This window comes from Trichoderma gamsii (assembly GCF_001481775.2).
Source record: "Trichoderma gamsii strain T6085 chromosome Unknown Scaffold_1.2, whole genome shotgun sequence".
NCBI classification, from domain to species: domain Eukaryota; kingdom Fungi; phylum Ascomycota; class Sordariomycetes; order Hypocreales; family Hypocreaceae; genus Trichoderma; species Trichoderma gamsii.
This window is the reverse complement of record NW_020171338.1, coordinates 1,197,725-1,223,024: the sequence shown is the minus strand read 5'-3', so window position 1 is coordinate 1,223,024 and position 25,300 is coordinate 1,197,725. Positions and strand designations below refer to the sequence as shown.

The window sequence follows — 25,300 nt, the reverse complement described above, 5'->3', positions numbered from 1 at the left end:
TCTACTACCTCTACTACCTCTACTACCCACCGCTACTGTACATCAACTACGAGGCTCTGTGTAATATGTCGGAGAATAAAGAGCTATGTGGCCGAGATGAGCCGCGGCATTGACAATACTCCGGCTTCAGAAAAACAACACAAGAGAACACAGGGTATCTAGACATACCCTGAAGCGTCCCTTTGAGAAATTTTTATCCCAATGTTTGCAGAAGTAAATACGTTAGTGAAGGCCTTTGAAGAGTATCAATATTTCGAAGTTCTTGCCATATGGCTACTAAGCGCTTCTCCAGCAATCCTCTATTTCTCTGTGACGTTTTATTCCCCCTCATTGTCGTAGATTTCCTTTGCCTAACTATACTGTTTTGTGGCATTATTTTTATTCGTGAGGCGCTCCGAAGGCGAACAGTAGGCTTAAATAATAGTCATGTGATCCTCTACTCCGAAGCTTGTCCTATTTAAATTTTGTGAAGCTGCGAGCGAATGCCTATCGATTTCGCGCAAAAGTCTCTGTTCTAGAGGAAAGAGGGTAGAGTCTGGAAACTACATGTATGTATTCATAGTCTCTTACCCAGAATTGGTTGCTTTTTGACTTATTCACGAAGCCCGCGTGAGATTAGTCAGAGTGACTGAAGTTTCATGATATCTCGAAGACAAGAGATCTACTGCGTAATCAGCATCTCTTATCTGTGGGCAGCTATGACACCTGTCTACCATGATAGAATTTGGTCGCCCAAGACAGTCAAATATATGATTGTGCATGGATAGAGGACAATGACGTATTGCCACTTTGCCGATACATGTATGTTCCCAGCATGATTGCTGCTTTTGTTTGTTGGTCAAGGGAGGCTAGCGTTCAGTCGCAAGTCCCTTGCAGACGCAGCCAGATTACAGTCACAATGCGGTAGAATACTTGCCATCATGCAGCTCAACTGAAACATGAATGTGGCAGATCTTACAAATAACCGAGACATAACACCGGAAGGGTGGTAGTCAGGGAGGTAAATCTTGGAGTATCTAGATGCTCGACAGCGCGGGCACCAGTAGACTGGTAATTGGACCATAATATGGCACTTGTAAGTCAATGCTGATATCTGTCTCATATAAAATTTATGTATCTGATGGAAGACATGGTGGCTAAACAACCGAATAATGTTCTGAAGTATATCGTCTGCAGTCATCAAGACTACCCGTGCGTGGAGTCAAGTAGCCGGATTCTCGCTGATCCGGTTTCAAATTGGCAAAAGATCCTTTGTATTTGACGCCGCTGCTTGTAATTATGCTGACAGGAGTACTGCATTTGGATGGAGCCTGTTATGTCTTATTATCATAGCCCAACACCAAAGCGAGACTTCAATGTCACAATATCACAACTATTCATACCCTCTCCCGCTGAGGTTTTAACTAGCCAAGAGTTCATGTGATGAGTCCATGTGATTGCCTGACTGAGGGAATTCGAAGATACTTTTGCAGTCTTTAGCCGGCAGGTCGACACATTGAGTCTAGCTATGTAAAGACAAAGAGACAGCAGCTGGCCACAACACACAGAATCTGCTTGGTTACGGTTGAGCTGTTCCATCGCAGACTTTGTACTCTGCGCTTTGCCACCGGACCCCTTGCATAATGCAATCAAACAAGGCGTACGGAGATATTTCTACTTTTTATTGTGCTAGTACACGGACCCTTTGTAGTCGCAGAGGAATATCATGCGCTGTCAATCCTCATTTAAGCGTCCACCAGTAATGCTTTAACATCTCGAGTGAAACCCGATGGCTTCGGAGCCAAAATTGCGCCGACGTTGCTTCGGAGGCCAAAGAAATGAAGAGTTCGAACCCAACGTGCATATACTACATGTAGATGCCTGCTGCCTGCCATTAACAGCTAGCTTCAGAAGAGAAGCTGAATCGTCTCGGCTCCCGTCCGGTTGGAGCCCACCTCTGGGCGATTTAAGCCTAATGCGAGGCTATGTGGGACACAAAAACTTGGCTTTCTGGCATCTGGAGATCGGGAGCGGCGATGGTGCCTGTGAGACGCGAGGGGGTGAGTGTGTGTGTTAAGTCTCATCTCATCGTCACTCTGTAGCCCTCGCTTTGGATCTCGATGTGATTACTAGTGAGGGTTGCATATTATTGCGGATTTTATAGCCGTATCAATTTTAAAAGCTTGATCCTACTCTATTTTCTGAGACTACATACAGGCACGAAATACTTTGTCTCGATCTCGGCGCTATACAGACAGGCCTATAAGCGACTTCCCAATCGTCCTACCCGTTTGAGCCAGGTCAATCTATTAAACTGCATTTAGTCTCCGCGGGCCACGACTAGGGATTTCCACAGCGGCTAAGATTAGCTTGTTTTTACCTAGTTTCTTTCCGTCCATCTTTCCGTCCATCTTTGCTTTTTTTTGTTCGCTTTACACCTGCTTACACCCAGGTTTATGACTAGGACTAAGTCAATGTCTTGGCTTATATTTCAACCCTTCCCTACCTTAGGATCATGTAGTGGTAATAAAACAAGGCTGAAGTCTGTTACTCGTTGCTTTTCGCCCCCATCCGTCGGGCCACACCGCCCATCCAGCTGCAAGACAATCCTCTTGCCTGCTAATTGAAAGCCCGAGCTTCTGTGGTCACACATCTCCACCATCGGTCAGGCATCAGGCAATCCGTAAGGGCGAGGGAGAAAGGTTAGCATCGGAAGATGACCCTGAGCATCTCAAATGGTTTGTCATGAATTTTTGAATATACTCCAAGAAACATAGGCCTATCCGATGGCCACTTATACGCGCCCCGCTATCCGTGCGTTTTTGATACTACGTTGCTGACAGGTATACGACTCGTGTAAGACTCGAACCATGGCGGCAACCCCCGTGTCCGAGGGAGAGCCACCTCCAGCCATGAATCGATGCTAATCGGCCGGTTGGCTTGGCAATAAAAGAAGGTTGATCTCTCCCTTCCGTAGCGATCCCCTGCTAGGGTAGCGACATCCGAGTCTGGACCCCCGTCTAGAGTAGTATCAATGACGAGATCTGATGAGGCTCAGTGGAGCAGCTTCGGGACCATGGCCCGAATTGAAAAATTTGCCCTGGTCAGCTCGAATACAGGACGATGGCAGAGCAGACATGCTCCAGCGGTCGATTAGGCGTACGAGAATGGCGATTGCAGTTTCTGAGCCCCTGAACGTATCACGGGATAATGATGCTGTAGTACGGCATATGCACGTAAAATGGAGCTCCACGGCGGCACACCGGGGCAGCGCTCCGATGCTGTATCATTTTATTCCGCTAAGGCTAAAAGAGAAAGAAGAAATTGAGATGCATAGTGTGTTGGCAAGATTACTGCCCGTGCAGATGGCGACTGAACTCATGTCTCAGGCTGTGAGTTGTTGATCCGGGTAGTTGGACGCGGCGCTGGGGACGCACAAGGTCTCGGTGAGTCCAGTGAGTCGAGCTACTTTCTATGGCTGAAGTAAGAACGCGGAGAATCCATGTATATTTGAACACGATAGTGATATTATTGAGCCCAGCTGAGATGCTTTACCGTGCTGCCTTGTTTATGGCCTTCCCTTGGCCGCAGACGCGTCTCGGATGTTGTATTGCCAGATAAGAGATGTAAGTTGTCACCTAGGCAGACCTCACGTCTGTGAATAAAACAACACCAACACCAGAGGTACTATGTAGTTAGTACTGATTGTCCTATATTTACCACGGCGACAAGTATGTACACAGCTGTTGTAGTAGCGATCTTCTCTTTAATAATTTTAAAAGATACCCTACCCAAGCCTCTCTATCTCGCTCTGAATGTCCATCTTATATGTTATCCCTACATATGTCGTGATTGAGAGGAATCAATGTCTTAGACCTGGTCCCGAAAGACAAAAATCTCGCAGTGTTTCATGGCAGCACCAACTTAAACACCAACGTAATACTCAGACCGTCAAATCTATCACGGACTCATATCCAGGTAGACAAGCATCATTTTCTCCCTCGATGAGCACAGACATGGTGTTGTAGTAGTGATACACTGCGATCAAGGGCAAAGATCTATGGAAGGACTAATAAAACAAGTGAAAAGTAAACATCGCGATGCGATGACGATTTGAAGATAAATATCCGCCATCATCTGCTCCCGATCAGTTCTCTTTTCCCCATCACTCACACTCACATCTCAATCTTCAATCCCACAGTAACCTACTTCTACATACTCATTAATACTACAAAACTCACTCAAGATTCATCTTGAACCACCACTCAAAATGAAGGTCTTCGCCGTCGTCACCATTCTCGCCGTCGCTGTCAGCGCCGCTCCTACCAAGGAATTGTGCCCTGCCCCTATTGGACCCATTCCTTCTTATGGACTCCCCATCCCACCCCTCAACGGTGGAATTCCCCCTCTCAACGGCGGCAACCCACCTTTGAACGGTGTGATTCCTCCCATCAACGGTGTGATTCCTCCCGTCAACGGTGTGATTCCTCCCGTCAACGGTGTGATTCCTCCCGTCAACGGTGTGATTCCTCCTGTTGGCGGCGTGATTCCTCCTGTCGACGCTGTGATTCCTCCTGTCAGTGGCGGCAATGAATCCGACCAGTACCAGTGCCCTACCGGACTCTACTCCAACCCCCAATGCTGCGCCGCCGATGTCCTCGGCGTTGCTGACCTCGACTGCGACGTCCGTAAGTTTTCAACACTCTACACATATTCAAAGCTTGTCTCTCCGAGTCTCAACCATAGCTAACGTAAACAAAAATCCATAGCATCGAGCACTCCCAAGGACGGCGCTGATTTCGAGGCCATCTGTGCCGCGGATGGTGGCAGGACGCCCAAGTGCTGTGTTCTCCCTATTGTAAGTACTGTATCTTTTCAACTCCTTGTTCACAAGACTAGAATACTAACAAACGAAATCTCAAGCTCGGCCAAGGTGTCCTTTGCCAGGATGCCATTGGCACCGATTAAAGGCATCACTCATTTATTGGGTTGATGTGGCTTTCCCGAGGTGCTTTTGTTTAATAATGTGCCGCTGAGCTCTCGGCACGTATAACTATATAATTGGAAATTTGGACTTGGATGGATATACGAGTGATGGAACTTTTTATTTCTACATATGTGCTAGGAATGTGTATTGCTCTGTTCAAGTGGTGGACATAGGATATTATGTACATTGCAGACAAACACCTAGTTTACCAAGTTAATTAATAATGATTTATTTTTCTTATACGGCTTACCTATTTCGCTCCCTGGATCCAATCATTCACCTTTTCATGATTTGATCTTATGTACAACTCTTGTGTTGGATTGTTTTCCATGTACTTGCAGCTTCCTTCATGTAGCCAGAGTGCTTGGTATTATACAACCTGTCGCGGGCTTCCTATTCAAGCCCAAAACCCATCCACTCCAGAAAAAAAAACCCCCCCAAAAATGGCCATGTTTCATCATAGCGGGTATCGTTGTAAAAGTTCCTTCATGCGTTGCCCAAAGACTGTAACCTAGATCGACAATGCAAGGCAGGCAGGCAGGCAGGTAGGTACTATTGTAAACGCTACTCAGCCTCCTTCGCCTTCCTTCTCAGGCCCTGTTGTAATTTTTAGGGAGCAAGTAATTGGTCAATGTTGACTCGCTCCAAGAAGCTAATGTGACCGAATCCAACCCAATGCATTGCGAGTTTGTTCGGGCTGATGAGGATCAGCTGGGTTTCGATGAATTTATCTAGCACAGCCCTGTCTGTTAGCTTATATTCAAGCTAAAATTGTTAGCGAACGCATCTCTCTTGCTTACCTCTGAGAAAGCCAGTCGCGGCAATGTGACCTTCGCTTTTGACTATCCTGGCCCCAGAGAATTGAGCGTCTGTAGCAGTTTCGACGAAGCCGTCCGGGCCCAGGTCATTGGCCACAAAGGTATACTCCCCTCTCGGGATATTTGGGTCCCCTGTTAACTTGATGCCCTCTAAGCGACCTCTGTACATTCTCGCTTCCAGTCTCTTCTTCTCCCATGCCTCGTCACTATCCTGCTCGTCACGGAAAATGCCCAATTCGGCATCCGTGGCGGGTGGGTCATCAGGTTGATGTACCAACAAAAACTCGCAACCATGTGCGCTGTAGTCGCCAACCCAAATCCCTCTCCACGGCCGTTCTGGGGTCGGTGTGTATAGCGACGGGTCGAGCGTCGAGTACGTGATGAGCTCTTCGCCGATGTGCACGCCAAGGGTACCGGCCCCAGCACCCATTGCCTCTTCCTCCATAATCTCATCAACTAGAGCCTGAAGAGCTCCGGCGAGGCCTCCCTGCCCCATAAACCTGAGAGGGCTAGGCGTGCCCGTCAACTCCATCCATTGCCGGATCTGGAAAGTCTGGTCAGAAACCTGCGATCTGCTTCGAGGCCGGTCCTGCATCGAGAGAGCGGTAAGCCCTCGGCCTGACTGAGCGCCCGACACATAGTGGTTTGCCGGGACAACAGGCGATGGCCACATGTTTCCATACGGATATCCCCGTTCCAGCCGGCGGACCGCCTCCTCAGAGTCCATCGGCCTTGTGAGCAGAAAATTGCTAAACATGCCACCCAGTCGTTCGTCCAAGGCCATGGGCATCTCGTCGGCAAAGCGGTTAGCGCCGGGTCTTTTGGAGAAGCCTCCATCCTCCTGCCTATCCTGGACGCGGAACTGCAGCACCGGTTTATCGAGATGGAGCTTCACCACCGGCTCAAAGCCGTGAATAATCACGTCCTGATCTGCCGACCACTGCTCAAAGGTCGACTGATTGCTGACAGCCACCAACTGGTAGCCCTCGATGCAGCCGCGCCTGGTGTCGTAACGCACCAGAATAAGCTTCCCCGTCAGATCTCGGTCGCAGAACCAAATCTTGAACTTTGGCAGAAACCACAGCCGGTCGTGGGTTGCATACAGCTCCCGGAAGCTCGCGCACGGCCCTGAAGTTGCGACCTGGGTGCCAGGGACATTCTGCTGGACAAGGGGCTGCCACAGAAGGTCAGACAGCGCATGTTCACGCAAGGAGCGGCATGCGGCTGAGACGGCGGCGAGGTCGCATGCGGGAAGATGCGACAGGATGGTATCGATGAGCTCCGGGGGGATGGCGAGCAGTGGAGCGGTGCTATTTTTGCTTGGAGTTCCGGCCTGGTGGCGCGATCTGATCTGGGCGCCCGGCTCTGGATCTATGGCGGTGCATCGTTGGATGCGTTAGTGGCCTGGACTTGAACTTGGCTTTGGGGATGGACGCAGGGCAAAACGGGAGGAGAGGAGAAAAATTGCAAAGCGCGAGGGGATTGCCCAAGTATGTATAGCTTATAGACATGGCAGGCAGCAAAGAGCTACATTAGTTCTGCTGGCTGCACTTGGGGCAATCTGCCGGCAGTGCTGGTGTGGTGGGATGAGGTTGCAGTACCTTGCATAATGGCGTCGTCACGATGTGGTTGGGGTTGGGCGCCGGGCTGGGCCGAAGGAGATGGCCTCAGGACTTTTGCGCGACGCTCCGAAGCGCCATGCTCGCCGATGCCGTGGATGAGCTCGAGGTTGTCTTCGTTTTCGGCGTCGACCCGGCCGTAGATGATGGGCACACCTTCTGCTGGAGATGAAGCTGAGGCCGAATCCGAAGCTGGCGATGACGACGACGCTGGTGATTGATAGCGGTCCATAGCCGTAGCCTTGCCGCTAGCGAACCCTAAGACCATGGCGCAGAGCTGGCGAGATTTGGGGTCGATTTATATCGATTTATAAAGGCGATGAAATCAAAGGAACTGAAGGAGTCGGAAAAAGGAGCTTCAGAAATAAATATAAATCCAATTCGTAGCAGGTTCCGGTCAGCAGTCAAAAGCCACAAGTCACTAGAATCACTGCACTGATGTTGCTATAACTGGACAACCTGTACGGAGTGCTTTAGGCCTTGTTGGCCGCGTCGGTATGCTTTGGGGCGCTGTAAGTTCAACACTGCCATGTACAGCTACTCTTGCCAGAGTTCAAAGCTGTACGTAAACGCAACAACGCAAGGTACAGGTAACCCCTGCAAGGAAAAAGTTCAATTGTCGGTCCCGCTGGCTTCCAGAACCGTCAGTATGTGGAAAGTGTGCTGATGCCGGTCGTTTTACTGCGGGCCCGGGCAGCGGAAAATCAGGGCACTTTGCAGGCAACTCGCTTGCTCGCTGCAGGGAGTCTATAATTGGGTCGAGAGCCCAGCCTTTGGGGACTTTGTCGAGCCAGCGTAGCAGACAAGAGTCGATCAGCGTAGCAGCTGCAAATGGTCCGACAAGGAGTGCGCTTTGCAGCGGGCCAAACAGGTGGACTCTTGAGGAAATCAGAAAAGGGGGGGAAGTTGTTGTTGTTGGTTGGGGCTCGATCGAGGGTTTGAAATCCCAATTCACTATTGGGACAGCCTGAGTACCTACTAATTTAGCAGCGAGGCGATTTTCTTATACACGCCGGCCCAGCTCCGTATCATCGGCTGGATGGTGGGCAGAGACTTGCAACTCCAACCACGCGACCGCCGATTGCGCTGGGCCAACGGTGAGATATACACCGAGCACTATGGCTGCTGCCTGAAGCTCAAGTCGTACAAGCCATCTAGCAAGACGGGGAAATACGGCATGTGAGTGTTTGGATATGTTGGCTAGGTCCAACGCGAGACCACCCTCTCTGCGGGCCTCTCCTCTGCAGCTATCCCGAGAGCGCATCTGCTCCGTGGTCTGGTGGGTTAGACAGCCCTGGGGGAGGCTCTACTAGGCGCTCTTAGTCCCAACGCAGTGTTAGCAGCATGTATGTATTTTCGTATTGCTGCTGCCAGGCCCTATCGGCAGCATCATGCTGGTCTCTGGCGCACCCCTCCTCCAGAATAGCCGTCGATTTGAGCCGGGACTGGTTAAGTCTCTCGCGGTGACACAATCCTAGCCCGCTCTCTCCACACTTTCCGGCGCCGCCGTATCAACGTCTAGGGCCTCCGGCCTTGTCTTCCGGCGCCAGCTTTGCGATATTTTATCAAGGAGGGTGGTGAGGCGGTTGCAGGGGGCCAGCAAGTATTTGCCGTCAATGAGATTCGTCGTAGAGTACTATACTAGGCGCTGGTGATGCCAAGTTGATGCTAGGCTGGCATCCCCAAACGCGCCAAGCGCCTGAAGCAGCCTTCTCACCAGGCAGGTAGCTTCTTGGTTCTATGCAGTGACTGCAAATGTGATGGGTGTAGAAGCTTATGGTACATCAACACACCCAATATAAACGTAGACCAAGCCTTACAATTGGGCTGCACTAAACCATTGTTTCGTATACCCCTACCTTGCATAGATAGTATCTGCATGTGTACCTTGTATATATATACATTTTGTTCAGAATCCAGTTGTAACATTCAGCCAAGATCTCCAAGCGAGGTCAGAACTACAAAGAGCCCCAGCTCGGCAACACCTCAAAGGCCACAGAAGAGGCAATTACATATACATCGCCGCCAAGAGCATGTTTCTCGGAGACATCATCTAATACAAGAAGGCAACAGTTTGCGAGCGATCCATATCAGTCGGGCTTGGGAGCCCTATTCGGTATCTCCCTAGCAAGTTCTTAGCAAGCAGTTATGCAAACTCGAGAAGATTCCGAACTGCAATCTGTCAACTCATTCCGCATTTACGGGGCCAGCCATATCGGGCTGACGTCGTCGGTGTCTAAGTCGAATGCCGTTACCCGTCAGGACTGCCCTGTGAGCTCGACCAACAGGCCTCTGAGATCTTAGATCGACACTTTAAGCATCTTACCCACTGTTTCACCCAAAGGGCCGGTGGGCCAGCAGCGTCGGCGAATCTCGAGCCATTGGTGCTAGTGTGTGCATACACAGCTGTAGCTGCTTTGAGCACAACCAGCCGCGCCCACGGTCGATGAAGCATCCGCGCCTAGACGCTCACCTCCTCTTCTGGGCCTAACCCAGCTTCCCGTTCCAGCGGGATCGTACACTAGCCGCAGCGCCGTACAGGAGACTTTTCCATGTGCCAGCAGGGGGCCAGCAGCAGCTCTCTCAGGGATGAGCTTCGCAGAGGGCCAATGACGCTGCCGGACGCCAAAGTGTGCATAGCAGGGAGTGGTCTGGCTTGCGGCTTGGCTTTGCCGGGGGGCTGCCTTCAAATGCCCCGACCTACCTATACAAGTAGGTGACAGTACCGTAAGAGCGGATGGGAAAGGATAGTGAGCACGGGGCATTGCTTAATTCGTTGTACTATCGAACCCTACGCCTTGATTATTGATGCTGATGCTGTGATCGGGGAGCAGACGCGGCAAAGAGAGCACGAGCATTTTCGGCTGACCAGTTCCGACGGCACACACCACGGCCTGACGTCGGAGCCCTTCCAGGTAATAATCGCGACACATCATATCCAAGTTTGAGGCGCCTTCACGGTAGTTGTCACGAGCCTGTCATCGGAGAACATTTGCAGCCTCAGACGCTGGGTCACTCGGCCTTGGAGTTGAGACGAATTCCTTGTGCCAGTGGTCCAACTAAGACGTCCAGGCCATCTAGCCGCTCGGCGATACTCGCGATCCTCCAAGCCCGCCGGAGGGAATCTTTGTCGCCATCAGCAGCGAAAGTTCCTCCACTTGTAGAAAGCGGCTTCGAGATTCACCGTAGCATCATTGACGTCCGGTGTTGGTCAAAGCTCTTTTTATGCCCTTGTTGGTTCTCATTGCCTTGGCTCCAGGGGGGTTTGAGGATAGATGTGGGGTGTTTTTTCTGGAGGAACCCAGGAAGATTCTATTCTTGCCTGCACCGAACGTTTGAGGGAAAAAAGACCTTCTGCTAGCAGCCTCGTATAGATGCTCACCTTTTACCCTTGCTGGAGCGTATTAGTAGTTACTAGTAGTAAGGCAATAATGCTGGGGGCGGAGAATAATCCTAGAATACAAGGTCTATCTAAGTACTTGCGTGTCTTGCGTTGCTACCTGCACACCTACAAAGAAAAGGCCTAATGATTCCATATCGGTACGCAATATGTAATAGGTAGTAGATGCTAGATTTTTTTATAGATACTTCTCCATGGGGAATTTGTAGAGGATTATTGGTATAGTTCATAGCGGGCAGAAGAGCAGGGGAAGACGCCCCATACTATTGACGGAATTTTACAAGTATGTCGTGCTTAGACTACAACCGGCCAGTCTCCGCAAGCTTTTGCTCTTTTGAACAAGCATCAATCTATCTACGATTTGTATGTTTATTAATTCCCGCATCTTCGTTAGTCGCTTTTCCATTATGCCAGCCTAGTATGTATCGATCAGACAACACGAGAGGACCTGGATGGGCCTGTGAGAGCTACAGGTTCCTGCCCCAGGGTCCCATCCTTACGCGGTAAGGTACCCCCTGGCAAGCCTGCTCGTAGATTGGGAGCCTAAACGGAAAAACACATCCGCCGCGACCAATCACTTGCCACCCACTACTCCCATGTTAGACGCCAGCTTCTCTCCTAAACACTCCAAGTGTTGGGTATCACTCCGTCTCTGCAGCTTGATTTGGCATCATCGCAACGTCGACACGTCAGATTCTCGACCTCGGCCATCCATCGAGCCGCCTGAACTATATCCTGCTAGTCTTGTCAACTGAAGAACCCACTTGAGCATTAATCACCCCCCCTGGTCATTCTCTCTATCAAGTGTCTGGGCACGTTCTCAATCTCCAATACATATTCCCATCATTCGTTTCTTTGTCGCTATATGGTTCCAAATCCGACTCGCACCACATCACTGGCTCGCCTTCCTAGTTGGGCCTCGTCTTCCACACCCCTCCCCAACCTAAAAGGACACGCGCTGCGGGCAACCAGAAGAGGCGTCTACTACGCTTCGTGACGCTAGGAGGACCTCTCTGTTTGACGCTGTTCCAGGCCGCCAAGAGTGACATTGATCCCGCATCTTTCGTTGAATGTTTTCGGCCATGTCGTCGCTACTGCCGATCATCTCAGAGATCCTGCCCATGGTGTTGCCGTCCAAGACGGAGACGACGCCTGCAGACCAGCTCACTCCCATTTTGGACAATGAGGGACGCCCCATCCGCGAGACTGCCATTGCTGGTAAGTGTGACAAATTGTGTGCTTCGGGTGAGTCTTCTCTTTGATCCTCGGACAGAAGCGTGCCCAAAACTGCGTTGTAACTCTCTCTCTTCTCTCGGACAGTTCTTACAACACACCCACATTCTACAAGCCCCATACATCACAACAGCGAGCAAGGTAGGTGCCACATCCTGCGCTCTCTCTGAAGCGTCTCATTCCTCCGGACCCCAATTGCCTCTTTGGTTGGTTGGTTCTTGTTTCTGATAACGCTGTCAAGACGCCATCATCTATGTAGTCTCCGGTACCGGCACACTTGTCGTAAAGGAGGGTTTTAAGGGCGAATTACGACATCACGAGCTTCGGCCGGGAGACTTTGCATTCGTGCCGGCCTGGACGGAGCACCAAGCTCGAAACGATGGTGACCAGGATTTTGTTTGGGTCATCACTCAAAGCGGCCCCCGTCCTGTCGGAGCCATTTTGACTGAATGGGGGGGTCAGGAGGTCAAGACGATTGAGTGAAAGTGTTATCGAGATTGGCTCCCTGCTTCCCCAGGCGGCTTGCTTGCATTGCTGCTGCGACTTTATATACTGGTCTATCCCACTAATCCTGCACCGCAATATGACCTGATAACCCGGCATACCCGTTCGTAGTGCAGCGAGCTGGCAAATACCTGCGCATGATCCAGCATGGGGAACATGAGCACCTCCACCTCGGCCGTCCGATTAGTGCCCCCGGCCTGGTTTATTCCCGCCATCCCAGCATCTCCCAGATACTGCGCGACTCTAGATGTACCGACGAGGATATCCTTGCCAGCTAGGCAGACAGCAACCTTGCGCCGATAACCCCTCGGTTCAGCATTTTCATATGATAGCAAGTCTTCCTTCCAAATGATGTTCTCCCGCCAGAAAAAGTGACGCCCTAGAGAGTTGGCCACGCCTGGATCCGTACTGGCAAAGTACCACAACACCCATTCATATGCTTCTCGGGGCCTTCTTCGGGTGAAGTTGTAAGCGACATCGGGGAGATGCAGCATCACCGTCACCGGATCTATCAAAACAACAGATGTAATCATATGCCTCAGAGCTGGGGAGTGGAGCATGTGGGTGGTCTGCACAGACCCATACGAATGCGAAGTGATGGTAAACTTGTTCCACTGGTGATGCTCCAATATCTTGGCCATCTGGCGTAGGAATTCAGCTTTACCCAGAGGCGGGGAAGTGAGTCTGAAGGACACGGGTAGAATCTCCACAGCTATGATCCCGATAGCCTGGCCCCCATCGCTCTCTTTAGCTGCACATATACGTGCGAGGAAGCTAATGTACGTCCAGAGCCCAACGCCAATGCCGTGGAAGAAGACAACTGGGTTGCAGTCGCTGGACGTGTGAGGCCGGTGCCAGTAGCTAAGCTGAGGAGCACGCGAGCGGCGGCTTGAGAATATCTCCTGCGGCCGCGGGGGGAACGTTGCAAGAGCTGTGGCGGGCCCTCTTGCATAGAACTTGAAGCCGTGCCAGGAAAGGGCGAGATGTGTGAATTGATCCACCAAGCATATGACTGCATACCAGGTCAGGCCCCGATAGGTTGTTTCAACGTCATCCAAGGTCAGTCGAATGCACGTTGCATTGCCTCGTCCACTGCGGATAGGTCGGCCAAGCCGCTTCTCAATCTCTGTGATGAAACCCTCCAAATCTCGCTCGACAGCCTCGGAGTGTCCGTCGTTCTTTTCAACATCCTCCGCGGCCTGGTCGAAGAAGCCCCAAAGGAGGAATTCCCGCACATTATCTCGGCGGATGTCTTTGAGTTCAGCGCCGAGGAACCACCCTCTTAGATACAGCTCAAATGAGTTGACGTGTGCCAGACACTGATTAAACAGATCCCACCGTTCCTCCGACGTCAGCGGTGTAGGATGCACAGCTTTGCGGTTCAGCTGGCGCATATACGGGAGATAGATGAAGCAAAAGAAGAGCAACTCGGCAGTTATGAGCCCCCATAAAACTTGAGCAGCAAGTGTCTGACGCGTTGTTTCCCAGCCATACCAAAGGTACAAGGCTCCTAAGATGGCGGCGTAGATGAACGGCGTTCGGCGGAAAAAGAAGATGGCGAGGCGGATGATGGGAGTGTTGCTTATCATCTTCGTAAAAAAAAGATCTTTGAGTGGCCGCCACCAGCGGGACCTCTCACGCGAAAAAAAAACAAAGGGTATCGGCTGAAAATGAGTGACAGATCTTTAATTCCCAGAGTTTTGCTAAACTCTATTATCCCGCTCCTCCCTCGGTTGGCGGAGAGAGCAGAACGAAGCCTGAGTGCATTTTTGTGTGTGAGCGTGTGCCCGAGACTTTGCGATGATGGGGCAGCCATGCCAAAACCTCTCCTGATTGGGCATGACGTCAATGTCTTGCGAGGCCCAGTTTATGCTGTGGGAGTACCTTTATAAGCATGAGAGGCGCAATAAAGAACATGGACGGCTCATCCTTTTTTTGGCTGACGTGATGAGCAAAGGTGCTTCATCAAGATGCCATGTTAAGCTGCATTCTTCAATTTTCCACCTTCCTCTGATTTGAAGAAGAGTTGCTCCGGAGGGATTGAAAAGTCGTCCAGCACCCCGGTCCTGTTATTCAGCACTCCAGCTATAGCATGGGCTACTACAGTCACTACTGCTCAACTTCCAGATGTATATATTATTAAATAACATGAATGGAATTTATATACAGTCTAACTTCTCCATTGAGCTATAGCTGGAGTACTGAAATAAACTCGGGTTTTGATGGCAAACCGGGATTCCCTTCTTTTAGTACCAAGGCATACTAGTAAGTTTGCAGTGAAGCATGCGAAACTCAATTACATCATCAAGAATCTAGTTACAGCAACCGGCCAAAACGCATCAAACATGACTGGGAACTTATCTACGGATGTCTATCATTGATCGCGTTACTGTAGATACCCTCTCACATATGTCTTACTTTGCGATTGCGTGTCCAGACAATGACTGTATGAGATACATAACAGCGGCCGAGTCAGCCGAGCTGCATTTGCCCTGGCATGTGATAATTCACCCGGCGCAACAACTTGCAAATATTAGCAACAACATTGCCATTTCTCCCACATCACACCAAGCGACATCCGAGTAAGCGAACTCTTACGCAGCTTCACAAAGCACTGGTTCATGAAGATGAGGCAATGTTGAGGCACCGATAGTAGCAGACTATTCAAAGCTCTAGCGTTTCAGCAAAGTCGGTGAAACTTGGGCGATGGAGATGCTGTTTCACAGTTCTATCAACGTTCACCAAGGCGCATTTTAAATCTCGGTAGTATCTTTAAGAGCCGAAAACTTGCAAGATACATGACGAGAGTCGGGCGAATAGTTATGAAACTGTGCGAGAGAAAGTAAAAGATCACTTACGAAGCCCGATCGGGGCGATTCCAGGGTACGTGCTATTGACGTTGTTTTTTCGCCACCTTGAGACAAAAGCGCACTAAGCGAACCCCTAACGATATTAATAGCCACTTTAAGAATCTTATGATCAAGCGCTATATACCAAAAGCCACAATCGTAGGCATGATTATATGGTCCGAATCGGGGCATCAATTAAACCTTTTCCGCTCTTATATTTTCGAGATTGATTCAACGTCTTGGCAGCAATCTTGGCGTTCTTTCTCGTCAACACAATTAACAAAACAAAATGATGCAAGAAAAATATATTCTACGAGTTACGGCGGGACCGAGTTATGACGAAAGCACTCACATTCAAGTCCCGGTGAATGAACCTGCACCTCTACACATCAAGAGCAATGTGGCCGACATCGAGCTCAATGTGCGGATAAAGGGCTACAATGGACTGCCCTATGGCTCGCCGTCGACCTCTTCTTACTTTTCCACAGAGCCTCATGCCAGCAACCAGGACCAGTACAGCATATCATTCCGCTTCACGCCACTGAACCCATCCAAGTCAGACAGTGGCAAAGAATCCGGGGACGAGGATGCCGCGGGAATCAGAGCAGCAGATTTGCAGTTTGGAAATGATTTTGACCGTCCTATCCGAGACAAGCTGCCGCCCGGGTTCAACACCGCAATGAACATTGTCAAATGGTGGATCGACCCTGGCCTGGACGGAGATGCCTACGCAGACAAGCCCTATCTCTATGGCCCTGCCCTAAGCTCATTCAATGTCGTGTCCATCGGCCCTGGGACATACGACGAAGCAAGAGGCGGCCTGTGGTTTGAAGAGGGAGGAGACAAGAGGGGGATGAAGCTGCGCGAGGCAAAGGGCGTGCCCAAGGAGAGCAAGCCGAGGATGAAGTGGGCGCTGTCGGACTCGAATAAGGAGAAGTGGCTTTGGGAGTATGGGCAGACATATGGGATTGACTTTTTCAACCCGTATCTTGACTTTGCGAATCTGGCGTTGCGGCTGCCGGGCTTTCAGCTGTCGGTTGCGAGATATTTGGGTGCAGATGCTTTGAGGTAAGGCGTTATTAGCTCTGATTGCTTGTTTGCCCCGAGTAGCGATCATTTTATTAACGAGAGTATAGGAATGATGGAAGGATAGCACATCAGCTTAGATATGTCCTTCGGAACAAGGCCACCGGTGATATATATCTGGTGGTCACTTTCTCCTTGTTCCTTGAAGAAAGCGTCAATGAGGACGGGACGATTAAAGGCGCGAATGGGGCAAATTGTATCATCAATAGTCACACAAACGGTCACTCAAACGGCTCGACTTCAAACAACGGCTCCGAAAACGGATCTTACAGTGGAAGCACCAGCACGCATGAAGATGATGTGGATTAGAGAGGGAGGGAGAATTAAAATTTGTTGTCCTTTATGCACCTAGACATGACCATTGTATTTTTATATAGACTTCATGAGAATTTCTTACAAACTTGAGAGTTGGTAATGTGTGCGATGTGAATTTGACTCTGCACTCGCTATATGCGGCTGCTGTACAGTCGGCTGTCTTTATGCGCCGAGAGGGCTTCTAGGAGCGAATCCTGTAACAGCCGCTGGTGAGCTTTTAACACCTCTTAACAGACTCAGCGGACTCAGTAGGAAAATTCTTTCAAGACTCCCCATGCAGATGCAGTCATTGAGAAATAATTCGTCGCCAGAACACGAGATAGCGCGGCAGAGTATAAACTACCTATATCCTTATAAGCGCTCTCAAAAGGCTAAATGATTAATTAATCCCCTAAACAGGCACTTAATAGGTACAGACTTGTCACAGATGAAAAATCTCTTGTATCAGTGCTATAGCAATTCACGGCTTTTTAACCGAGAGTGATACACGTGCACCGATACGGCAGGAGGTAGTTGCCAAACAACGGAAGGAGCAGAGACAGGCGTTGAGAGGCTGGTTTCCCCCTTAAAAACATGGCATCAACAATGAAATCTGCTTCAGGCAGTACGAATCTCAAGATTTGGGCCATTGTCTTGCTCTTCGTTGGCTCCATGACTACCAGCAAGCCGATTCGGAACAAGCTGGGCTCTCAGTTGTCGGCATCTCGGTATTGGCTATACTAGGCATTTGCAACGACGGGGATCTTTCCTTTTGTTGTATTCGGATTTGATGAGCAGAGACTACCCAGTCATCGAACAATGGCGGCCAAGACAGCCAAGACACTCTCAAGTGGGCCTTTACGAGTGCCGTACATGCCCATGACTGTCCATGCGATTCCGTGCCCTCCCCCTATTCTCCCGGATGATTTCGACGGCTGCCGCATCCCTGGCGGCGTCGATTTGTGGTCCAAGGGGGGCTTCTATTCGCCGGGAGAGTGCTTCTCGGGATATCGTGCCATGTGTACGCAGACGTCAGCGGTGAGCAGCGGCTGGCCGATCCAAGACGGAGAGACAGTCGTCAGATGTGTTCCTGAGTAAGTCAATGCGCAATATTTATGAAGAAACAAGACTGATAGACCACTTTCAAAGAGACTACACATGCAACGACGTGACCAAAGATCAAAAGTACGCAGTGACCAACTATGACGGCACAATGTTATCCGCTCCAGCCTTTGAGATTCGTTGGAGAAGCGTGGACTTGGTTGTGAGAACTACAGAAATGAATCCGCCCGGACTCCCGACTCGAGAGTCGACAATCACCGGTCATATTCCCACGTCGATGGCATTTACTTTTACCATGACCAATGCGTTGATTACGACCCAGACGACTCCAACACCTCCAACGCCTCCAACTACTCCAACAACTCCAACCTCCCCCCCGTCAGTCTCACCCGCCACTGAACAAAAAGCTTCATCCACCGCATCATATAATGCATCGTCTCCACTCACATTACAGCCAAAGCCTATTCTTAACTCCGGGACGATTGCTGGGATAACAGTTGGGAGTTGCTTGGGGCTCCTGGCTGTGGCTTCGGCGATTATTCTTTTCTTGGTCCGTCGCCGAAGGAGACATCAGGGCCCACGACGGCTCACAGATGATACGTGGGCCCAGCAAGACACGTTCAAAGAGCCCTCAGACCTGGCAGTCACTCGATATCCTGCTGAACTAGAGAACAAGCCAATGGAGCTAAGAGAGCTTCCGGTAGAGACACACTTCCCTTCCGCGGATGCATTACCTGCACCAAGAGCGTGTCATATCAGTGTCAACACTATTCCTGTTGAAGTTGCAGCCGATCCAGTTCAAAGCATCACAAAAGCAATTAGACAGGGCGATTAAAATGGTGCTTTGGATATCTATGTCTACCTGCCGTCCTCGATGGGAATGTGGCCAGGGCTTCCATCTATGGGCCGAATCTAAGTCCACTAGTTGGACATTACCTTGCGGATTTGGGTCTGTTGGCCCACACTTTTAATGTGTATGGAACACGGCAAGAGAAGCTTTTACAATTCTAGCATGGAGAGCGGTTGATAAGCTTTGGTGGGGTTGCATTTATTCAGGGAAAAAGCGTCTTACACACGAATAGCCTATGTTTCGCTTCCGTAATAAAAACTACACTTGCGGCAATGCAAGCGTTCTGGAGCCTCTGCGGTCCAATTGAATAGCCCGCGGCCTTAGTCGGGAATAACGTGCCTGAATCTCACCAAGATCCAGGCCATAACTCTCCACCTTGCGCTTCCAGTCGACATGTCATTGGCTCACCTTGGACTTAAATCTCAAGCGGAGTCTTGAGCTAGAGCCTCAGGAATCGGAATGCTGAATCGGTAGTCGAAATTCGGATTCAACATTCGTGCCGGGCTGTTCTAAGGCTGCTTTCACATGAAGCATCATGGAGGGGAGATTAGAAATCTAGATGCGAAGCTTGGCTTGTGGAGAAGTTGTGCGTATAATTGCCGCTGTTTATTCCCGTCAAACTATTGACTAACACGGCGTAACTAGTGGATCGAAATTGTGTCACGCCTCCTCCTCGTTGGTGGCTGCGTCGAGAGAGGGCATCTCGGGCGGCTAAACCAAGCATTACGTACGTTGGAAGCATTGCTTTCAAGTTCCTCAACCCGAGCCTGGGAAGATGCCGCGCAGAAGACGCAAGGGTGCTCTTGGCACGAAAGAGAAACGGAAATCTCGTGCTAATCGCTGTCAATCGTGTAAGCCACGCGTGGGGGCTAAAAGACGCTTCGAGAGCAGATCCTGCCCATGTGGTTATTCCCGTCGTCAATACATTAGCCTCTCCACTTACTCCATACGCCTTCCGGATTCGATAAATAGCTAGACATCACCGCTCTTCATGTCTGGGCAATCCTTTCTCCAAAGTCACTGTCGGGCTCATCGCGGAGGTTCCAACCACGTCTCAAACGTTTGCGTCACGAAATTGTATCGATGTCTTGAAACTTCCAACTACGAGCTGTATCTCTTTTCTTTTTTTTCCTCCCTTGGCCTATTTCCGATGGCTGTTGAGGAAAGGGGAGACCTTGGGATGCGTGAGATGGATGGCTTTGAGATTGCTGGGAACGAGAACATTGCCTCTCGCGATGGTCCCTCCCATGATGCTGGGGACCTCTTATCGTCGAACGAAAAACCGCAGACGGAGCAGACAGAAGCGACAACACTAGATGGCAACAGCCCGATATTGTCTCTTTATCTCACATTCGATACCGTTTTACCGTCTCCGATATTGCAACAGCCCAGTTTTGGTGGTCGAGAGCCACCGCCATGTCCTGACTTGACAGCTTACGCTGATCCATTGACATGGGGGCCTGCTCGCAAAAGTATTCTGCTTATCCTGTCATGCCTGGCAACATTCTTGACAGCGTATACTGCCGGTGCCTACGCGCCGCCGGCGGCCATCATAGCCAGCGATTTTGGCACCTCAAGACTTGTTATAGTTGTGGGCATTACGACGTTCTGCATGGGATTCGCCTTTGCACCAATGGCTCTTGCACCGTTGTCTGAGATATGGGGGCGTTATCCCATCTTCATTGTTGCTGGCTTTGTCTTTGTCATTTTCCAAGCCGTCTGCTCTGTTATGCCGGATGCTGCTGGCATGATTGTGTCACGCTTCTTGGTTGGCATTGGCGGTTCGGTCTTCTCTGCCGTGGTCGGAGGCGTCTTGGCTGATTTATGGGAAAAGGAGGAAAGGAACACACCCATGGCGCTGTTTAGTGGCGCAGTATTGGCCGGCACTGGGGCTGGACCGTTGGTTTCTGCCGCCTTGATTGAAACTGTGGGAAGCAACAACCTTGCCTGGAAGTGGTCATTCTGGGTCCAAGTTATCCTCGATGTCGTTCTCCTACTTTTCCTAATCTTCTTCTTCAAAGAAAGTCGGGCCTCAGTCTTGCTCACCAGGAAGGCCAAGAAGCTTAACGAATGGTATGAAGACTTGGAAAAGCATGGAGTGTATGGGCAGTGGCTAAGTAGCGATCTGGCATTGACGGCATCTACTGCTTCTAGCCAAGTGACCATCACTCCTGTCACAAAGGAGCGTTCATCTGCCACAGGTCCCCGTTTACGACGAATTCGATGGGTAGTCAAGGCAGACGAACAGCGCGCTTCCCTAGGACAGCTCGTCTTGACCTCTGTACAGAGACCATTCCTTCTTCTTTTGACAGAGCCGGTCGTCTTCTGCTTTTCTTTATGGGCCGCCTTCTCGTGGGGTGTGCTTTATCTCTCCTTTTCAGTTGTGCCCTTCCTCTATGGCTCCAACTTTGCCATGTCAAGCCGTGTATACGTGGCAATGATGATAGCCTCGGCTGTTGCAACCGTAGTAGGAATCTACCAAGAACATCTCTTAAAGCACTCACAGTGGAAACGACAAGACGAAGACTTCCAGTACTCCAAGTCCAGATTTTGGGCCTTTATGAGACGGAGGTTTCCGGCTGAAGCGCCGGAGGCCAGACTGTATTTTACTTGCATCACTGCTCTGCTCTTACCTGTTGGATTATTCATTGCGTTCTTGGCCTCTGACGGGAAGAGAGGGTATTCAACAGCAGTTGGCATAGGGCTGGCAACTTGGGGCATCTACTCCGTTTACCTCGCCACCTTCAACTATCTCGCAGATACATATCACATATATGCATCATCGGCCTTGGCAGCGCAGAGCTTCTGCCGGAATGTACTGGGTGGCTGCTTTCCGTTGATTACGACCATCATGTTCACCAATCTTGGTCTGAAAGGCGCTGGTGGCATGCTTGGTGGAATCGCTACCGGTTTGACGATCCTACCTTGGGTGCTTTTGTTTTATGGGGAGAGGATCCGTGCAAAGAGCAAATTCGCCATAGTAAGTTCTTTTATGTACCCTGTTTTGGATGAAGGTTTGTCACTAACATTCTGAAAGACTTTAGCAAAATAAAAGGATACGATATAATGTCTGAGGGTGAAATAATTTGGTGGTTATAATTTTGGAATTAGGTGAAGCGTTCTAGCGTTACAGCGGATTCATGGGTTCACGATAAAGGCAGCATTCGATGCATATATTAGATCCTGGTAGAGCATTGCCGGCTGACAAATGTCTCTTACATATATTTGTTCTTTTTCTACACGTATATGATATAATTGTTTCTCCAAAGTAAAGAGAAATACGGAAAGATTTCCACCTATATGGCTACAATAATTCAACATACAGCTTACACACATTCTCTTCAGGGTGCAGACACCGGCCTTGGCCTCCGCCTTGACCTTTCCTTGTACTTGCCGAAAAGCTTTTGCATCCTGGACTTCTCATCGCTACGTCGGGAGTTTGTAGACGTGTTTGCGTCGTTACTGTCTATACTTCTCTGAGACGGCCAACTAGAGCCTGAGTTGGTGGCATTGTGTCTCGGGCGGTGAGCTGGTTCGCGACACCACGGCAGCGATCTGATACCCGATCTGTAAATGACTGGCGGCGGCAGCTGAATCAACCCCTCGGGGAAAATGCAAGGTTCAGGAATGACCTCGTGGTCGTCCAATACCAGTTCTCCACGGCCGGCATCGATCCAGGATTTCTGACCACGCAGGCGAGGCCAAAGCGTAGAGGGAGCGACACGGTAGGAGTGGTTTGCGAGGGGGGAAGTTTTCCACTGGGGGAATATAGTTGCTATGACGGCGTGGGAGTACTCGTCGCTGAAACCAACTATGCGGAGGGAAGTGACTTTGTTGCGGAGGCGAGCGAGATGGTTGCATATGGAGAGGTGTTTGTCTGGGCAGTAGAAGGGTTTTTCTTCGGGGATGGATGGCGTGGGGGCGAGCGAACTGTTGTCTGCGTTTGAGGATGAGTCTGAGCTTGAAGAGGAGCAGTAGCTGCTTTCGATGGAGGAGCCGTCAGTGTCGCCATCTTCATCGTCGTCGTAATATTCTTCGTCGTCGTCACCGTCTTCTGCCTCGCCGTCGTCGGGGTCCCAAGTAACGAGTTCGCTTTTTGTGTTGTCGTGAGTGATCAGTACGGACTGTCTGAAGGATTCTTGGGGGGCTGGAGAGATGGCCCGAGCGATTTTTTCTAATGAAGATTTGCTTGAATTGTCGACGCCGACAGCTGAAGATGTGTTTTGAGTGTTTTCGGAGACTTTTTTGTTCGCTGATTCTGCAGGGGGTTTAGGAATTTCCTCTCTTTCGCCGTAGAAGCGGCGACATGCGAGAATCAAGGACTCCAATGGAGCTTCTGGGGCTCTTCTAAGTTGAGACGTGCTGAAATTGAGAATGAGGTCTTGAACACGGCTAAGACTTGGGAGCAGTGTCATAGCTGAGGGACTAGGGCCAAAACCAAGATGCGATAGATCGATTTCAATGACAAGAGACCTCATAAAGGGACCGTATTTGTCGAGCCACGTAGTAGCAAGGGGATTGAGTTTCGGGGCAATAAATGGCGAAAACGTAACGTGAAAAGTATATTCTGACAAGATGGTTGTGAAAAGCTCAGCGTAAAAGTCGAAAGAGACTGCAAGATAAGAGTGGAAAGCTGCCAGGACATCGTGGAGGGGAGTAAAGTCTGAGGGCTCCCAGCAGTCTTGGTTCCAGCAGAATCGATTGAGGCTGATGGGCTTGGATCCCAACGCTGCTGACTCGTGAGATGTTATGAGGTTTTGGAGTATGAGCAGGCGAACATTTTCAGGAAATTTCTGCTAGATGCTTGCCTGACGGGCAATGTTGCTGCTTGTTTGTGAGGGCCTCTGTCTCTTGTGCAGTGAGAAGAAGTTGGCGATGGACGCCTTCAAAGCGATGTTTTTGTCTGGCTTGGCTTCTCCGCGTTTGTACCTGTGATAGACTATGTCTACTGTCCGATCCCATGGGGGGAGGCCAGCGCGACCGAAAAGCTGGTCATCGCTGCGTGAGGTGTTGGGAGAGATGGAGTAGACGGAGGCTCTGCTGCCGGATCGCTCGATGATGGACTTTGATCGAGAGAGTTTTATGGGGCTGCTTGCTGTTATTTCAAGTTGGTTATTTTTCTGCTATAATAGAAGCTGGAATATTGATGAGAAATACTAGTAGGCAGCGATAGTTGACTTACGAGGCGATGGTGGTGGCGATGGCGAGGTTATGCCGTCGCTCTCTATCGACAGATCCAGCCAGGACGTCCCATCCATCGTGATATCCTGTTTGGGAGAAGAATTTGACACGAGATCTTGGGTAGGCAAGGAGATGAGGGCAATTTTGCTGATATTTGGGAGAAAGTGGGATAGAGAAACCAAAGTTTGCAGTTGTCACCTGCGACTCGTTGATGGCGCTGGTGCCCGAGCTAGACACTTTTTGCCAGCCAGGTGGCAAACAGCTGCGGAATGCAAACAGAAAACAAACATGGCTTGCGTGAATATAACTGCTTGGGGGGTCAAAGCTTTATATCATACAGCTGTTCGAGCTGTGACCAGCGACTTTATATATCAAGAGAAAGAGTATGCCCAAGCAGGGTTATTCAAATTAGGGAGCATCTATTACCCATTTCTTCTACCTTCTCATTAGATAGAATGGCAGCTAGAGGCCATATTGCGTATTCAAACTATATCTAGGCCATTCCGGCCAAATTTCCAACAGTATAGCGATAAAAAGGCACGCGGTATAAGCAGAATTGACTTTTCTTGACTTCGTCTGTGTATAATGGGTATTTATTTGGACTTGTTCTTCTCCTCCTGTGCCTTTTCATATATCCAGTCGTTAAGGCCATTTCGGTTTCTGCTCGGATAGTCAGTCAGCGTGAATCATTAGGAATACTGCCAACGCCCTGTTGCAATACATACCGGGCGATCTCAACAGCATAGAACTGCATGCGGGGAACTATTATGCGGTCAGACAACAGTATGAATAAGGTAAACCTCCTAAAACCCACCAAAGATGGTTGTGTCCTGCTCGTATTCCGCCTTGGCATTGTTGCGCACCATGGTGCCAAAGTTGAAGTCGTCGACCGTCTTCTCGTACTTCATCATGAAGGCGCGCCACCTCTCCTTGCCGGACTTGCTCTTCATTTCGTCCTCGTCGATTGTGGCGGCGGGGTCGAACTCGGGGAAGGCCTCCTTGAGGTGGTCGTAGATTTCGTCGTCGATCTTGGTGAGTCGCAGACTTGAGCCCTTGACCTTTTCGAGGATGGCCCAGTAGGTGGCCATGTGCTGAACGACTGTATAAATAGCATGTTAGGTCGTGTATAAACAGTTTATCCGTGAAGAGTCAATATCGATTTCGTACCCTTGACTGCGAATTGCTTCTCCATCTATCGCAAGAAACACAAAAGGTCAGCTAGAAACTTCCATGAGCTGCACAGCTGGAAACGAGACGCACATCCTCCATGTTGGCCGCATTTTCGGCGTCAAAGTTCTTGGGCAGCGGCCCCCCGGTGGACATGCTCTCTAAAGGATCCATGATGGCTGCTGGTGTTGCGTAGAATATTCGCAATGTCGAAGTTGGTAGTGAGTGTAGAGAGTGGCTATTCGAGAAATCGTTATCCGGTTTGATGCAT

At 50.1% G+C, this 25,300-nt stretch overlaps 8 protein-coding genes across 8 annotated transcripts; 5 read left to right on the top strand and 3 right to left on the bottom strand.

Moving 5' to 3' along the window:
- Positions 1-4,249: 4,249 nt before the first annotated feature.
- TGAM01_v200366 (hypothetical protein) lies at positions 4,250-4,947 on the top strand (the record flags this gene model as incomplete). Its single annotated transcript, XM_024548543.1, has 4 exons — positions 4,250-4,288; positions 4,589-4,667; positions 4,749-4,837; positions 4,903-4,947. 4 exons carry the CDS (start codon positions 4,250-4,252, stop codon positions 4,945-4,947), a joined length of 252 nt encoding a protein of 83 aa, XP_024406758.1.
- A 628-nt stretch (positions 4,948-5,575) lies between these two features.
- TGAM01_v200365 (F-box domain-containing protein) lies at positions 5,576-7,671 on the bottom strand (the record flags this gene model as incomplete). The annotated part of the gene is made up of 3 exons (XM_018803155.1): positions 5,576-5,697; positions 5,767-7,155; positions 7,386-7,671. 3 exons carry the CDS (start codon positions 7,669-7,671, stop codon positions 5,576-5,578), a joined length of 1,797 nt encoding a protein of 598 aa, XP_018663561.1.
- A 4,214-nt stretch (positions 7,672-11,885) lies between these two features.
- Positions 11,886-12,519, top strand: TGAM01_v200363 (cupin; the record flags this gene model as incomplete). Its single annotated transcript, XM_018803156.1, has 2 exons — positions 11,886-12,021; positions 12,278-12,519. 2 exons carry the CDS (start codon positions 11,886-11,888, stop codon positions 12,517-12,519), a joined length of 378 nt encoding a protein of 125 aa, XP_018663562.1.
- Positions 12,520-12,593: 74 nt separating this feature from the next.
- TGAM01_v200364 (hypothetical protein) lies at positions 12,594-14,129 on the bottom strand (the record flags this gene model as incomplete). The annotated part of the gene is made up of 1 exon (XM_018803157.1): positions 12,594-14,129. The coding sequence occupies one exon, from the start codon at positions 14,127-14,129 to the stop codon at positions 12,594-12,596; it is 1,536 nt and encodes a 511-aa protein (XP_018663563.1).
- A 1,549-nt stretch (positions 14,130-15,678) lies between these two features.
- Positions 15,679-16,784, top strand: TGAM01_v200362 (hypothetical protein; the record flags this gene model as incomplete). Its single annotated transcript, XM_018803158.1, has 2 exons — positions 15,679-16,457; positions 16,526-16,784. The coding sequence occupies 2 exons, from the start codon at positions 15,679-15,681 to the stop codon at positions 16,782-16,784; spliced, it is 1,038 nt and encodes a 345-aa protein (XP_018663564.1).
- An 804-nt stretch (positions 16,785-17,588) lies between these two features.
- TGAM01_v200361 (hypothetical protein) lies at positions 17,589-18,666 on the top strand (the record flags this gene model as incomplete). Its single annotated transcript, XM_018803159.1, has 2 exons — positions 17,589-17,863; positions 17,919-18,666. 2 exons carry the CDS (start codon positions 17,589-17,591, stop codon positions 18,664-18,666), a joined length of 1,023 nt encoding a protein of 340 aa, XP_018663565.1.
- Positions 18,667-19,672: 1,006 nt separating this feature from the next.
- Positions 19,673-21,733, top strand: TGAM01_v200360 (hypothetical protein; the record flags this gene model as incomplete). The annotated part of the gene is made up of 2 exons (XM_018803160.2): positions 19,673-21,661; positions 21,719-21,733. The coding sequence occupies 2 exons, from the start codon at positions 19,673-19,675 to the stop codon at positions 21,731-21,733; spliced, it is 2,004 nt and encodes a 667-aa protein (XP_018663566.2).
- A 2,722-nt stretch (positions 21,734-24,455) lies between these two features.
- On the bottom strand, positions 24,456-25,203 carry TGAM01_v200359 (hypothetical protein; the record flags this gene model as incomplete). Its single annotated transcript, XM_018803161.1, has 5 exons — positions 24,456-24,522; positions 24,588-24,624; positions 24,677-24,961; positions 25,030-25,054; positions 25,123-25,203. 5 exons carry the CDS (start codon positions 25,201-25,203, stop codon positions 24,456-24,458), a joined length of 495 nt encoding a protein of 164 aa, XP_018663567.1.
- Between the last annotated feature and the right edge of the window lie 97 nt (positions 25,204-25,300).